Source organism: Thermobia domestica, chromosome 3 (genome assembly GCF_964235325.1).
Source record: "Thermobia domestica chromosome 3, izTheDome1.hap1.1, whole genome shotgun sequence".
Classification (NCBI taxonomy): domain Eukaryota; kingdom Metazoa; phylum Arthropoda; class Insecta; order Zygentoma; family Lepismatidae; genus Thermobia; species Thermobia domestica.
In genome coordinates, this window is record NC_137456.1 from 243,633,363 (window position 1) to 243,646,834 (window position 13,472).

Below are 13,472 nucleotides of genomic sequence, written 5' to 3' on the forward strand. Positions count from 1 at the left end.
AGACAAACACCAATCACTAGAATATGCTAAGGTAAGTTGATGTTAAAATAATGTACAACTACTAAGGCGTATTATATAACTACCTACATTTTTTCAACACCTCGCGTCGCCACCATATGTTACTAACTATTTTGTTGGATTCTTAAAAAGTATAAAAAATTGTTCAAGCATTTTCCCAATATGAGATTTTTTCTTCTTTTTCTTAATTTTTCAAAGTCACCTTAATGCTAGAGATTATTCTAAGTGTTATTAACCTTAACAACATAATTCCAGTTTTTGTTAAGTAAGGCTTAATCATGATTTAATATAGTTTGTTTAGCCCTAATAAAGAAAGATTCGTTAAGTAGATCTTTTAATTAGCAAAAATGTTGTGGAGTAATTGTACCTTTTTTATGATGTGCTTTTAAGTGGATAAGCATTTGGATAAGCCAGATAACGCAAAATCTCAGTCTTAATTGCTACACATTTCTTTTAGTGAAATGAAATTAAACCTTTTGAGTTTAACAATTATCTCCTTTAGGCTTAGGGAAACGATGATTAATGCAAATTGGAAGGAAAACCACGAACACAATGTTTCCACCACAAACTTACTTGGCCGGAGATCGAAACAGAGACCCACGCACTAGAGAGCGCTCTACCACTGAGCCACCGTAATTCCCCTCCTTTAGTCATTCTAATGTAGGTTTGTAGGCATTGACATCTCACACAATGAATTACAGGGAAATTTTGATTGTCCATATAATATTTTTTGTATTCCGTCAGGTTACTTTCTAATGTCATCGGAGATTTAAGCGCTACGTAGGTAATTATTACGTAATACACGTTAAGCTGTACATCAATTTACCTTAGTATATTCGTCTAGACATAGATTGGTGAATGTCGGCACAATTGCTACCAGAAAAAAAAAAAAAAAAAAAAAAAAAAAAAAAAAAAACTAAATGTACCAAATGGGTTAAGATAACAAGATTAACATACAAATTGTAAGTAGCTTAACAAGTAATTCAACGCTTGTTCGTCTAGAAAAATATGTTACTGGGACACGAAATTATTGACGCTTGAAGAAAGAAAGAAAGAAGAAAAAAAAACGCTACGGTACGTGTCTTTATTTCTTTAGTATTATTTTACATAGCTAGGTGGTACACATAAAGTGAGGACATTAACTTTTCATACATATACTTTATATATTACATATACTTAATCCCATTTACGTTCAAGAATTGTACATAGAAAATTATGACACAGCATTCCCTAAAATCTGTAAAACATTCTGGATAATGATCAGTCTTTTTTTACTTAGATATGTCACATTTTCTAGTCTGAGAAATAGTTTCCTCTATGACTTAAAAAAAAAAAAAAAGTTGCTAATTTCTATGCATTTATTATATGCAAACCGATAATGCTTCTCTTCTACCGACTATACTGTGTATAATACTCTCGATAAAATAACTTCTCAGAGACTTTCTTATAAATTGAAATGAAGATATCACAAAAAATAAGAGAAAAGCATATTAAATGTGAATAAAATCAAAATAAATGGAAAAGAAATGGATGAATAGAGAAAACGATAAGCGGAACTTTACAGCAGGATTGTTGAGCTGAGTTGATTTTGAGTTTAACGTTCTTTTTTAGCAACGAGGCTTTATGAGACGTGGACCTACTGATTAATGTGGAATCCGAACCACATGAGCTCCCGCCGGGAAAGCGGATTGTTGCTTGCAATGGAACCGATAGGGGTAAATGGGTTCCACCGGGTATCAGTTCCAAAAAACCGGAATAGCTTTCCCTGAAAAAACGAGTCCCAGCGCGGAACGTAAACAATTTTCTGATAAAAGAAAATATTTCAGACTTAGTACTGGTTCTGGTCTCGAAATGGAAACTGATTTTCTGACAAAATCGGTTCTAACTACTGAAACGAAATCGATATTAAAGTGGAAAGGAAATTACAGGCAAGAGATAAGAGAAATATATTTTGCAGCAAAAACCGTTGTCTGTAGGTAGTTCCCTCGAGTTTTTAAGTTGCTCAACATCGTCTGCAATTTGTAACGATCTTGAACTATCGATGTGTGCAAATGAAAAACTCAAAATATAGGTCGGTTCTCTTCTGGAAATACAGTGAATTATGGTTTCTGGTTTTGTGAACAGAACCGATATGTCGAAATGTATTTCAGTTTCCGAAGCATAATTAATTAAATCTTTATTAGGTTCCAGGATTGAAACAGAAAACATTTTCAGTTTGTTTACCTGCTTCACAGTAGTTACAACCGTCGCTCGCGTGAGAAATACGAGTACAGTACGTGAAGCGAGAAACCCATGGCAAAACAGGTCATTGAAGAGAGAAAAAAAAAAAAAAGAAGAAGAAAAGGAAAAAGTTGGAATACAAAATATGAGATTTACTTAGGTCATATAGAATCCAAAGGGGAGTGTTTCTGCAGTGATGAATCTTCGGATTTTTACGCAATAAAATCAGTTAACTTTTATCTTATTTATACCCCTCATACATCAAAAAAGCATTTAATACTTACCGAGCCTTTTCTTGATTGCCAAGTTTCATGAAACAATGACCCATGCCAAGACGCACAGCAGCCGGGCAATTAGGATTTGTTCTTAATGCTTTCTTATAAAACGCCAGCGCTCCCCTGTAGTCCTTCCTGTTGAATACAATACAAGCTTTCCCAAGCAACGATGGAATATTATTCGGTGACTGGTTCAATACGAAATCAAACTGGGCATCAGCTTGGTCCATCTTATCACCTTCCAGTAAGCAAAAATAAGCTCTTCCCAGTAAATGGTTCTGAAATTAATAGAACAACAATTAGTTTAAAACACTGAAAAAGTCTACTTTTAAAATGAGCCTCTTCGAAGAAAAAATCTACAATAATTATCAAATTTCTAGTCATGCTACTCTTAATTAAAATTCTGTTAACTTGGGCAAGATTTTATTAGTTGCTCTGCATTTGTTGATCAATTATTTAAAAAAAATATCTCTCAAGCCATGTGCATGTCAAAACCGAAATTTCCATAAGTAAGTCCCTACCATTTGTACCTTTAAGCGGCATTTACAATGACAGGCATTCACAATAACCATGCAATAGCATTGATGTTATAGCAACCATGTTAATTCCTATCCAAGATAGTGGACAACGAACCCAGTGCGATCACTGCGTAGGGTGTTATTTTTGAGATCGTAAAACCTGCCGAAATTTTGTGAATAGTGATTTTGAGTTCAAACTGAAAGAGACAAAGGTGGATGTAAAGTCGTACGAAGGGGACGCAATCTATTCGTAATAGCGATAAAACAGAAGCTCAAATGCCACAGCAGTGAATGATGTGAATATTCAATTAAGAAGAAAAATTCTGTGTAAAACTTTAACATTGTTAAGTTTTAAATAAGTCCTCAGACAATATGCTAACTCGCTCAGGAATTTTAAAACTCATTTTACTTACTTGAGATCCTGATTCCTGAAAATATCTTACTTATACTTTCTAGTTTTCAGATTTTCTCTGGAGACATTCCATGCTAATCAACACGGTTTCGGATAGATTGTTTATAGATTGCAGTGATATTTTATATCCTGATCGCTATCCTCAACGTGTGTTAGCAAGCGGAAAACTTAAGTTGATTTGTGAACCGGTTTCGAAATTACAGACCCCTCAAATGCTCAACATTCATCTAAAATTCCATGAATGACATCTGTTCGATCGGAATTTGCAGCTGATCTAAAGGACATTGCAAGTTGGTTAAAGTGGCATCTTAAAGCTTATGAAAAGAACTTTTAAATGGTACATAGCATTATAATTTGTTTCTCGAAAAAATCAAAATATTGACTGATACTGAAAGATACTGACATGATTAACTCAAGTCATTACAAAACATTCTGTTGCTGCAAAACCAGTTTCAGTGAAGTAATCTTCTAGCCGATCCTCCCATTCCTCATTCACTTCCTACTGTTCCTATATATGAGCTGCTGAGAAATGGCTTCCCTTCTCACAGAAGTAGCAAATTTTACCTAAAGCAGGGTACCTCAGTCAAACGGTGAATCAAACCTACTACTAAAAAGTCCTAATCAAGCTGAGGGAAAGAATAAGAAAGAAGAGACCGGATTTGTGGAAGAACGATGCATGGACCCTCCACCAAGACAATGCGCTTGCTCATAATGCCCTTTCTGTGAAGCAGTTTTTAGCAACCAAGCGCATTCCTGTGCTCGACCATCCTCCGTATTCCCCAACCCTGGCTCTCTGTGACTTTTATATATATTCCCAAAACTTAAAAGTGCATTGAAGGGAACACATTTTCAGATTGTGGAAGAGGTGAAACGAAAAACGGCGAGTTGTTGAACAATGTGACATCTGATGACCTACAGCACTGCTTTGAACAATGGAAGGCACATATGCAGCGGTGTATAGATAGGGGAGGGGAGTATACTGAAGGGGATAACAGTCAATTGTAACTTTCTTTGCAATACATCACAATTTGACACCAGTCTCGTTATTAAATTGCTACACCTCGTACGTGTACATACTATACAAACTTCAAAATGTGAACCATTTCTGTCATTCATAACGTATTTTCTCAAAAAGGAAGAATATGTCTAAGAACAGGGACTTCACATGCCTGTTAATAACTTAGAGCAGTTGATGACCCAGACAAAGCTGCCAGAGAGCAATAAAAACTTAGGATGAGTCTTTTTTTTTTTTCTGTTCGGATTAAAATGAAATGTATTTATATCTCCAATGTTAAATATATAGCTACACACAGAATTCGTAGTGTCATTTGAAAGAGCAACCGCCCAAGAAATGGAATAGAGAAATTTTAGCTCTCACCAATGCTACGGAGAAATAGGTATCTTCTAGCTGTTTTATGATATTAAAAGAAAAGTTCAGGCTTGCTACTCGTTTTAGGCAAACATTCAATTTGAACTCTTACAATTACCGAAATAACTTAGTTCTGTACACTTACCTGATCGTACATGATGATTTTGTCGGCAGTCGTATACAAAAGAGTGGCTTTAGTGAAAAGTTCTCGTTTCCGATCTTTGTTTTTCTCTCTGTTTGCCTGCTGCACATAGTAGGCAGCAAGCACGTCTAAAGCCCTCATTTGGTCCTTTTCGAAGTCCGTGTAATTAAGATTAGCATCTGATCTGGAGGCTTCCAATATTTTGACAAAATCTTCAACTTTTCCTTGTTTGTAATACTCGACCTAACGAAAAAAGAAGCAAAATAAATTACAATAAAAACTAGGAGTTCGAAACGTGTAAATATACCTAAAACAGACTCAACAACGAAAAGAAAATTGTATTTACTAAAAACAATTTTCCAGAACCGTCGTGAAAGTACATAAAAGTATTAAATATAACGTAAATCATACGTTTGCCAATAGAATGAAATTCAATGAATGAAAAAAAAAAAAAAAAAAAATGAAACGATTTACCCAAATGCAAAGGCTCTCTAAATTATTCTCTATAACAAAAAATACAATCAAATACGTACTGCCAAAGTGACCCATATATGGAGTTGGGCATTCTCCTGACGAAGTATTCCGAGTACTTCATCTCCCTCTGGAAGTTGATCAAAATCTAACTCTATAACCTAAAAATAAACAAATACATAAAATTTAATTTAACTTAAGGTAATCATTATTTCAAGCATATTATATACCAAATTTCATTAAAATCAGAACAATACAGTTACACAGAAATTTTAATTTCCATCACACGAATATTAATTACAAAACATAAGAATCTCATTAGAAGACCAACATATTCTCTTATACCTAATAGTTCTCTCCTCAGTGAACTAAAATTATGTAGGCTACAATAGTTTTCCCACAATCACTTTCTGGTCAACACATATTGACTGTTTATTAGTACTCAGAAAAGCAATGTTGAGACACTTTCTTGGTTCACAGTTAAATTTCACGACCTCTTAATGTATTATTATTAATGTAGGGTCAGTGAGGGTAATTATGAGACACTGCGTGTGGAGGGTAATTATGAGACACCCCTCACTGATCTTCAACCTTGTAGGATATACAAATTAAGAGCACAGGCATTTAGTAACAACTTTCACAATGCTCTGTCTACATTTTTAAGTTTCAGTTTACAAAAGTTTGGATGTACCAACTTTTTTTTTTTTTTTTTTAACAAACTCATTCAAAAAAAATTTTTGTTTTGAAATATGAAAGCCTATCATTAACTTTTATTTACTCGTGCAGTAATATCACTATAGTGAAACCATGGGTGTTGTTGGAAGCCTGGTAGGACAGCAGTTATAGATTACGTTGAATTTGTCCCTTGGGCTTTTGTTTTAAGAGTTACAAATTTTTGTTGCTGTATCTCATTTTGCTTATATGGAGGGTAATTATGGGACGCACGCTGGAATTTGTCCCTATTCTAGTATGTTAAGTTTTAAAAAAGCTGTATTCTGGAGTTTAAGTAGTCCTATAATCTTGTTTCTTACTAACCTCCAAACTGCGGACATTATTTTGTTGAAAACAGCCTAGCCTATGCTGCATATCAATATATATACGGTGTTCAGAAAGTAACTATGCAGTTCGTAACTTGCCGTATTTTATTTTCCATAAACAACTGAAATTAACTCGAAGCTAAACTTTAATGTCAGGAAGTTATGAGAGATGCTGGAAATGATCCCTTTGAACTTGAAGACACAGTTGCACATGTTTCTGCATGTTCTTGAAGACGTTATACAACATGGCACTGCATAGTTACTTTCTGAACACCCGGTACTAAAACATAAAGAAATAGAAGTAGCCTAATTTGTATTTTAGTGAACAGCCTAGAACTTGGTCTAAATTTGTTTCACAAGTCTGTTTTGCAACCTAAAACTATCTTATGTCCACCTTCTTTCTTAGTTATTTTTTTCTGTAACTCAGCCAAATATTTATTTATCTTTATGTAATAGAAACAAAATAATGAAGATTTCTTTGTCTCATAGTTGGACTCCTTCATATGTCAATATCACATACAGAAAGCTGGGGACAACAGGTGTCTTATAATAGCCCACCCGGTATCTCATAATTACCATTTTGGAGGGAAATTATGAGACAGCATAAATTTGACATTTATCCATCGTCTTATGAGATGACAGGAAATTTCTTGGCAACAAATTGTTACTCTATTCACACCATATACTGCTGTCTAATCAACTGCTTTTAAAACTAATATAAGCTGAGTAACATGGAAAAGTTGTGAAATCTGTCTCAAAATTACCCTCACTGACCCTAATTCTTTAAAGCTACACTAAACAATAACCAATGTGAAACAAAGGGCATATTACTTTGTACTACTGAAAGTCGTCCAATACTACTCAGTTAATATTCTTAATTTCTTATTTCTGCGAGTATCGACGAACGAAAAGCCTCTTTGAAGTTTAATCGAGTACAAACTTACGTCCTAGTTTTTTTTTTTTTTTCTTTCTTCCTTCCTCTCGTGTATTCCTATGAAGATAACTTCGTTACAAACTATGCAAACTCTTGAACATATCTCCATATAAGAATATTTCAGAAGAAACAATTAAACAATCACGTAAATTCATATTCGCTTAATCTTCAAAAAGACTTTTACTCTGACGATATTCGCACATACAAGTCAGTGAAATATCACGAATCAAGAATAAGCTAAACACGGAAGGTACAGTCATGTCCAAAATGATTGTCGCATATCTATAACTGTCTTCTTCTAAGAATATAATTTGATAATGATTTTGTAGAATATTTTTAATGCTAATATTAAGTGTATAATCGGGAAATGTATATTTGTAGTAAATTTCATAGCAAAAGAATTGTAAATACGAAAATTACATTGAGCAAAACAAAATGTTTTCGTTTTGTTGTTCTTATTTACTGCTCTTTTCAAATGAAATATGCCACATACATGTCCTTGCCGATTATACACGTACTAACATTATCAGAAATACCGGGCGAATTCGTTATCAAATTATATTCCTGAAACAATATATTTATAGACATGCGACAATAATTTTGGACAAGAGTGTACGTAAATACATTTATATTTTTATAAGCCATAATTTGAGTAAAAGACACGAAAATCTTAACTAATAAGATAGTATTTGTGAGATGTAAAACCACTGACAAATTCTAAAAGCATTAACTTTTTCCAACACAAATTACAAGCACTTGTTTATTATTTTTTTTTCAAATCACGACGTTAGAAAAAAATGAAATGAAACCTTTGAGTTTTACGTCCCACGGTTATGCCGGTTAGGCTAAAGGAGACGGTGATGATGAGAGATGAGTGAAATGGTGGAATGAACAAAGTGGGAGGAAACGGGAGAACCCCGAGAAAACCCACGCACACGGTGTTTGTACACCACAAAGTTCACTTGGCGGGACCCGAACCCGGGACCCCAAGCACCAGAGGTGAACGCTCTACCACTGAGCCACCGCGCCCCCCACACGACGTTAGAAATGTACGTAAATATGCGAAATGTACTTTACTACATTCCTTCCTTAGATTCGCAAAGGTCAAGACAAAATAGGTTCACTATTCATCCATCTTGTTTTGTATTGAGCATGGAACTCAGTGGCTGGTTGTAGTTGTCACTGAATAGGAATACACCCGAGTAAACACGTAAATACAGACAAAGTCACTATGTGAACGGTGACCGTTCCTGCTTTCTGCAGCAGATAAGACAATGCCTTTACGCGATAGCAGCGCACCTTGCTTTAATTTCATTACAGGAAAAGACATGGATGAACAATCACCTGTTAGTCACCATGCACAGAGTGCATTGACAATGATTTACTTAACGATTTAACAGCGATCTGTAATAACATCACGTTTCAAAAAATTTTCAAGGAACACGAATTTAAACTAAAATCTTGTACCTCCCTTGGGACTAGGAAAAGCTGTACAGATTTGATTTGGAGTTCAGTATCCCTTTCAGCAACGAGGTATACGAGAAGTGAATCTGAACCACATGAGCTCCCACCGGAAATCGAACCGAGGTCTCCCACACCAAAGGCGCTTACGCTACCCGCTTAGGCATGAGGGAAGTCAAAACTATGAAGATCGAACAGCATTAGGTATGGTTATAGAAAAAGATCACTACTGTTTTTCTCTAGAATAATTTGATCGAAACGTAACGAGTAAAATTTTCTGGGATTCAATATGTGTTCGTCACGTTTGAACTCAAAAGACATCATGTTTTCTCTATAGACGCACAAATTACTTAAAACGCTTCCCTTACAGGGAAAGACACATTCACCAGTAACCAGCCAAGGCTAAAAGCGATGGGTTCAATTCACGAGCTATCAATTTATTAAAGAAATTTTTCAAGGGCAAAAAACCTATACGAATTTGTTACTACAAGCTAGTTTGTATATACTTTGGCACATGAAAGATAAGGGGCGAGGCATAGCACGAAGGTCTGTCTAGGATGCATCCATAAAAACTGTTGCGTTAGCGATTGTACACAGAAGAACGTGTCTAGTTATTGCATTATTTGTCAGCGACAATGTAAAGCGCAAGTAGTGCGATAGTTACGTATAAACTAGATCGCTTACTGCTTCACTTGCGAATAAACTTCATTTCATTTTGGTACGTGCTTGTTGAAGTGGAACACATTGCTTTGAAATACCAAATTTATTCATTCATTTCAGTAAGTCTACTTTTATATGTAGTTTCTTGATAGTATCATCTTACAGACTGAATTCAAAACTTTAAACTGAAATCCTATGGCTGTGCGAATTAGGCTAAAGAGAAAAAAATCATTACGAAAGAACTGGTGGAATGATAAGGGAGGTAAAATCCGCAAGAAAACCATTTGAGTAACTCTACATGACAAATACTTCAATGAAATCGTGTAAATTTAAAGATATAAGTTTTTAAATTAAGGCGCAACCACCCTAGCGCTTTTGGCGTCCTAATTCTTTTTCCTTTCACCTTCCCACGTTTAACTATCGTTCCCTTCGATACCTACACTTTCCGGTGTAGTGAAACAAACTCTCTCATGCAAGCATACCTAGTAAAAATAGGAGGTTACTAACATACTTCTTAAATTCATTAAGTGACGTATTTTTGCAAAGAACGATTTATAGACACGTTTGTGGTGGTCACTTGAGCTTCACCTTTTACCTAGTATTGAACGGAAAATCGCTCGGTAGTAAGATATAAGCTTGTAAAACATCTGTTAACAATTTTGCAAAGAACATTATATATCCATATTTATGGCGGCTCTACTTTACCTTACCTAGTAGAGAAAAAATGCCGCCTTGTCCAAATCTTAAACAAAAGGATGAAGAGGTATCTAGAACTTTAACTTTTATTAATGTTTCGAGTAAACCTCCTTACTTGACAGTACACCCATTTATCTAGCTGTATCGTTAAACTTAACCTGCACGAATAATAACGACAAAAGTCTTTTGACCAGGTAATTAATACCGGTACTTCACTAAGCTAGTAAGCGAAGCCGGGTAGTTATACATTATGTACAAGGGTCCATAATGAAGAACGTTGGTCTCATTCTCGAAAAGAAATACCCTCCAATTTATACTATGAGCGTGTCAGATGTAGTCGTATACAAGAAAAGTGGTCACAACCTTCCAGAGAAAGACAATGTAAAAATTTTCAATACAAATCTGCCACAAGGAACCAACGCACTAGTTATATATACTTCAATTCTATTTTATGAACAGACTTCAAAATTAAAAGAACATCGAAAACGTATCAACGGAAGCCAAAAAATTGTAGTTGTATTAACCATCAACTAAAGAAATGTAATTAACTTACCTCATCAGTATCGCGCAGCGGAATCTCAATGGACCCCGCCATCTTGCCACAAACAACTTAATTCAATGCCATTAAGGAACGAAGTGCTATGATTGAACGATTCTGGTAAGAACTGTGATAAAAGAACCAAGAATCATTTCCTTGATTCGCTTCCCATGCAGTTCCTATTCCAGTAGTAATTGGGATTGGGAAGCTTCAACGAATATGACGCTCTGCACACAAATCGACAAAATTGTCGGTCGTAAAACATCAAATTTCACCATACTTCTATGGACTAAGATGTGATACACATCGGTTGCATCTGGGTTGCCATACAATCATTTTTTAAATTGTCGCAGTCGCAGGTGTTATTTCTCTTGCCAGAGTGAGCAGTGTTTCTTCCAGACCTGTTTCTTGGGGGGCACTGCCCCCGGAGCAGACTAAAATAATACATCTATAATATAATAATAAATAGAATAGTATCTGGAGTGCCCCGCCGGAATACTAGGGGTGCCCCCCGCAACATTGTTTCCGAAAGAAACACTGAGAGTGAGCACTGCGTTAATTACTTGGACATCATTCTAAGCGGGCGGAATTTGGTTGACGGGGAGCAATTTCCTCCCTGAGTTTTAAAAACACATGCAGAAAATGTTATCAGGGGCGTTATTTAGGAAGAAAGAGGGGGCAATTGCGCCCCAAGAGTTTGAGAAATACATATACTTTAATATATTGTCTACTACTATACTAGTACAAAACGTGAAAGTCTTATATCGGTGGTGCTCTTGCCCCCTCAAGCGAAGTCTGAAATGACGCCCCTGAATTGTATATTAATATACTAATAAAAACGTGAAACTCTTTGTAGGTGACATTCTCCTCCGCCCATCCGGCAAAATCTGAAATGACCCTACTAAATTCAAGACAGCACAATAATCGGAAATTAAAAAACATACACTATAAACAAGGCGATATTTTTGTTATGATTGAGTTTATAATGAGGTGAAATCAGGACAGTTATTTCAGATTTTGTGAGGAGAAGCAAGATCCTCCACGAACATAGAAGTTTCTATTTTATTATTATTATTACTATATTAGTATGCAATCGATTAAAAAGTATAGACTTCCTAAACTCAGAGGGATAATTTCCCCCTCCCTGTCTAAACGAATTACCTTGGTCAAATTCAATTTGTTATTAAAATAAATAGAATTTTCAGATAATAAAATATACAATTCATATCTGGGTGATTCCACGAAAAAGGGAAATTTCCACTTGGAAAATTTTTGTTCCGTTGATGGTCGCCTATTTCGATAAAAATATCACATGCACTTACTACTACTAAGTACATGTTAATTAGGTGTTCAGCTGAGCTGAATCGTTATTGGTGTAGTAAATAAAAAATAATAAACTTTTCAGCACCCACGGAGTTGAAAATTGCTGTGGAGTTGAGAAACGTGATACATCTGGATGATAAGTTTTGGTTTATAAGTGATTAAGCTTATAATTTACATAAAAATTGAAATAATTTTCCAATAGTTTTTGTAAGTTAGAATTATTCTCCTTATGTTGAATAAAATTCTAACAAACTAGATGACACGTAATTTGTTATACAAAAATACTCCAGAAAATACTGCAAACATATGAAAATATATCTAATGAATGTTCCAAAATTGAGTATATATATATATATATATATATATATATATATATATATATATATATGTATATAGTGGCGGATCCAGGATATGATCAAGGGAGGGGCTAAACCATAGTTTGCCGTTTTATCCAGTGTAAAGCAGGATTGAAGCCCATTTTATCCAGTGTAAACCTGAGCGTCAAGGGGGGGGGGGTGGCTATAATCCCTCCCTTGGATCCGCCACTGTATATATATATATATATATATATATATATATATATATATATGACGTAAATAAGAAAAAAAGAAATACACATACACTTATCGAATATTGAAAAATTATTGCGCTTTCAATATGTTGACTATCATATGGAGAGGACAAACTTTTCACATAACCTTACGAAACAGATGAAGTAGTCACTAAACCTGTCTATTGTCTACTTCATTTGTTTTCTGAGCTCATGTAAACCGTCTGTCTTCTCTGTGTGATCAAGTCAACACGTCGAAAGTGCAATACCGTTGGTGTTAGGAATCACCTCCCAAAAGTTGTCGGTATTGTTTTGAAACGGCCTGTATAATGCACACTAAATGACATTGTAAGGCACTCATCATTTCTGTTTTCTTTAGATAATTCGATGTTCTTTGTTAAATAGCTCTCATTTTCCACTCCAATGAAGGAAATGTCTTGAGGAAACAGGGAAGGGCTGTTCTAGTCTACACAGAATGACAACTGCCAACGCTTTTTAAACGTCAGATTTAGTAGGCCAGGAGAAATTCCTCCCGATCCGCGTCATAAAATTGACTGTCCGTACATTGCCCTCAAACTCTTCGACAATCCCTGAAAAGAAAACAATTAGCTGATCATAAGACTGAGACGTCAATAAGTTAAAAACAGGTATTATCCATCTTGACTTGACTGAAGTTTTACCTCCGGTTACCTTACAGCACCAAATCTGAACTTCCGCGAAACACTCCTTAAATGGGCTAGGACCCACCAGCCGGCCTTTGAGTGTGAATGACACGTGGTCAGCGTGTCGGCTCCTACGACCGTTGCGATGGTCTGCGCGATCAGGTTTCAGTACATCTCTACTCAAAT

The 13,472-nt window shown here is 35.3% G+C and overlaps 1 protein-coding gene across 2 annotated transcripts in view; it reads right to left on the minus strand.

The window, feature by feature from the left end:
- The window catches only part of Ctr9 (RNA polymerase-associated protein Ctr9), a 95,205-nt gene extending 84,290 nt beyond the window's left edge, over positions 1-10,915 (minus strand). Inside the window, exons 1-4 of one of the 2 annotated variants that reach the window (XM_081752261.1) lie at positions 10,767-10,915; positions 5,488-5,586; positions 4,958-5,197; positions 2,523-2,791 (exon numbers count right to left, since the gene is read on the minus strand). In XM_081752261.1, the coding sequence (XP_081608387.1) occupies positions 2,523-2,791; positions 4,958-5,197; positions 5,488-5,586; positions 10,767-10,808 (650 nt within the window). In that variant the 5' untranslated portion in view covers positions 10,809-10,915. The remainder of the gene's footprint in view (positions 1-2,522; positions 2,792-4,957; positions 5,198-5,487; positions 5,587-10,766) is intronic. The other variant, XM_081752260.1, reaches the window with a different exon arrangement.
- Between the last annotated feature and the right edge of the window lie 2,557 nt (positions 10,916-13,472).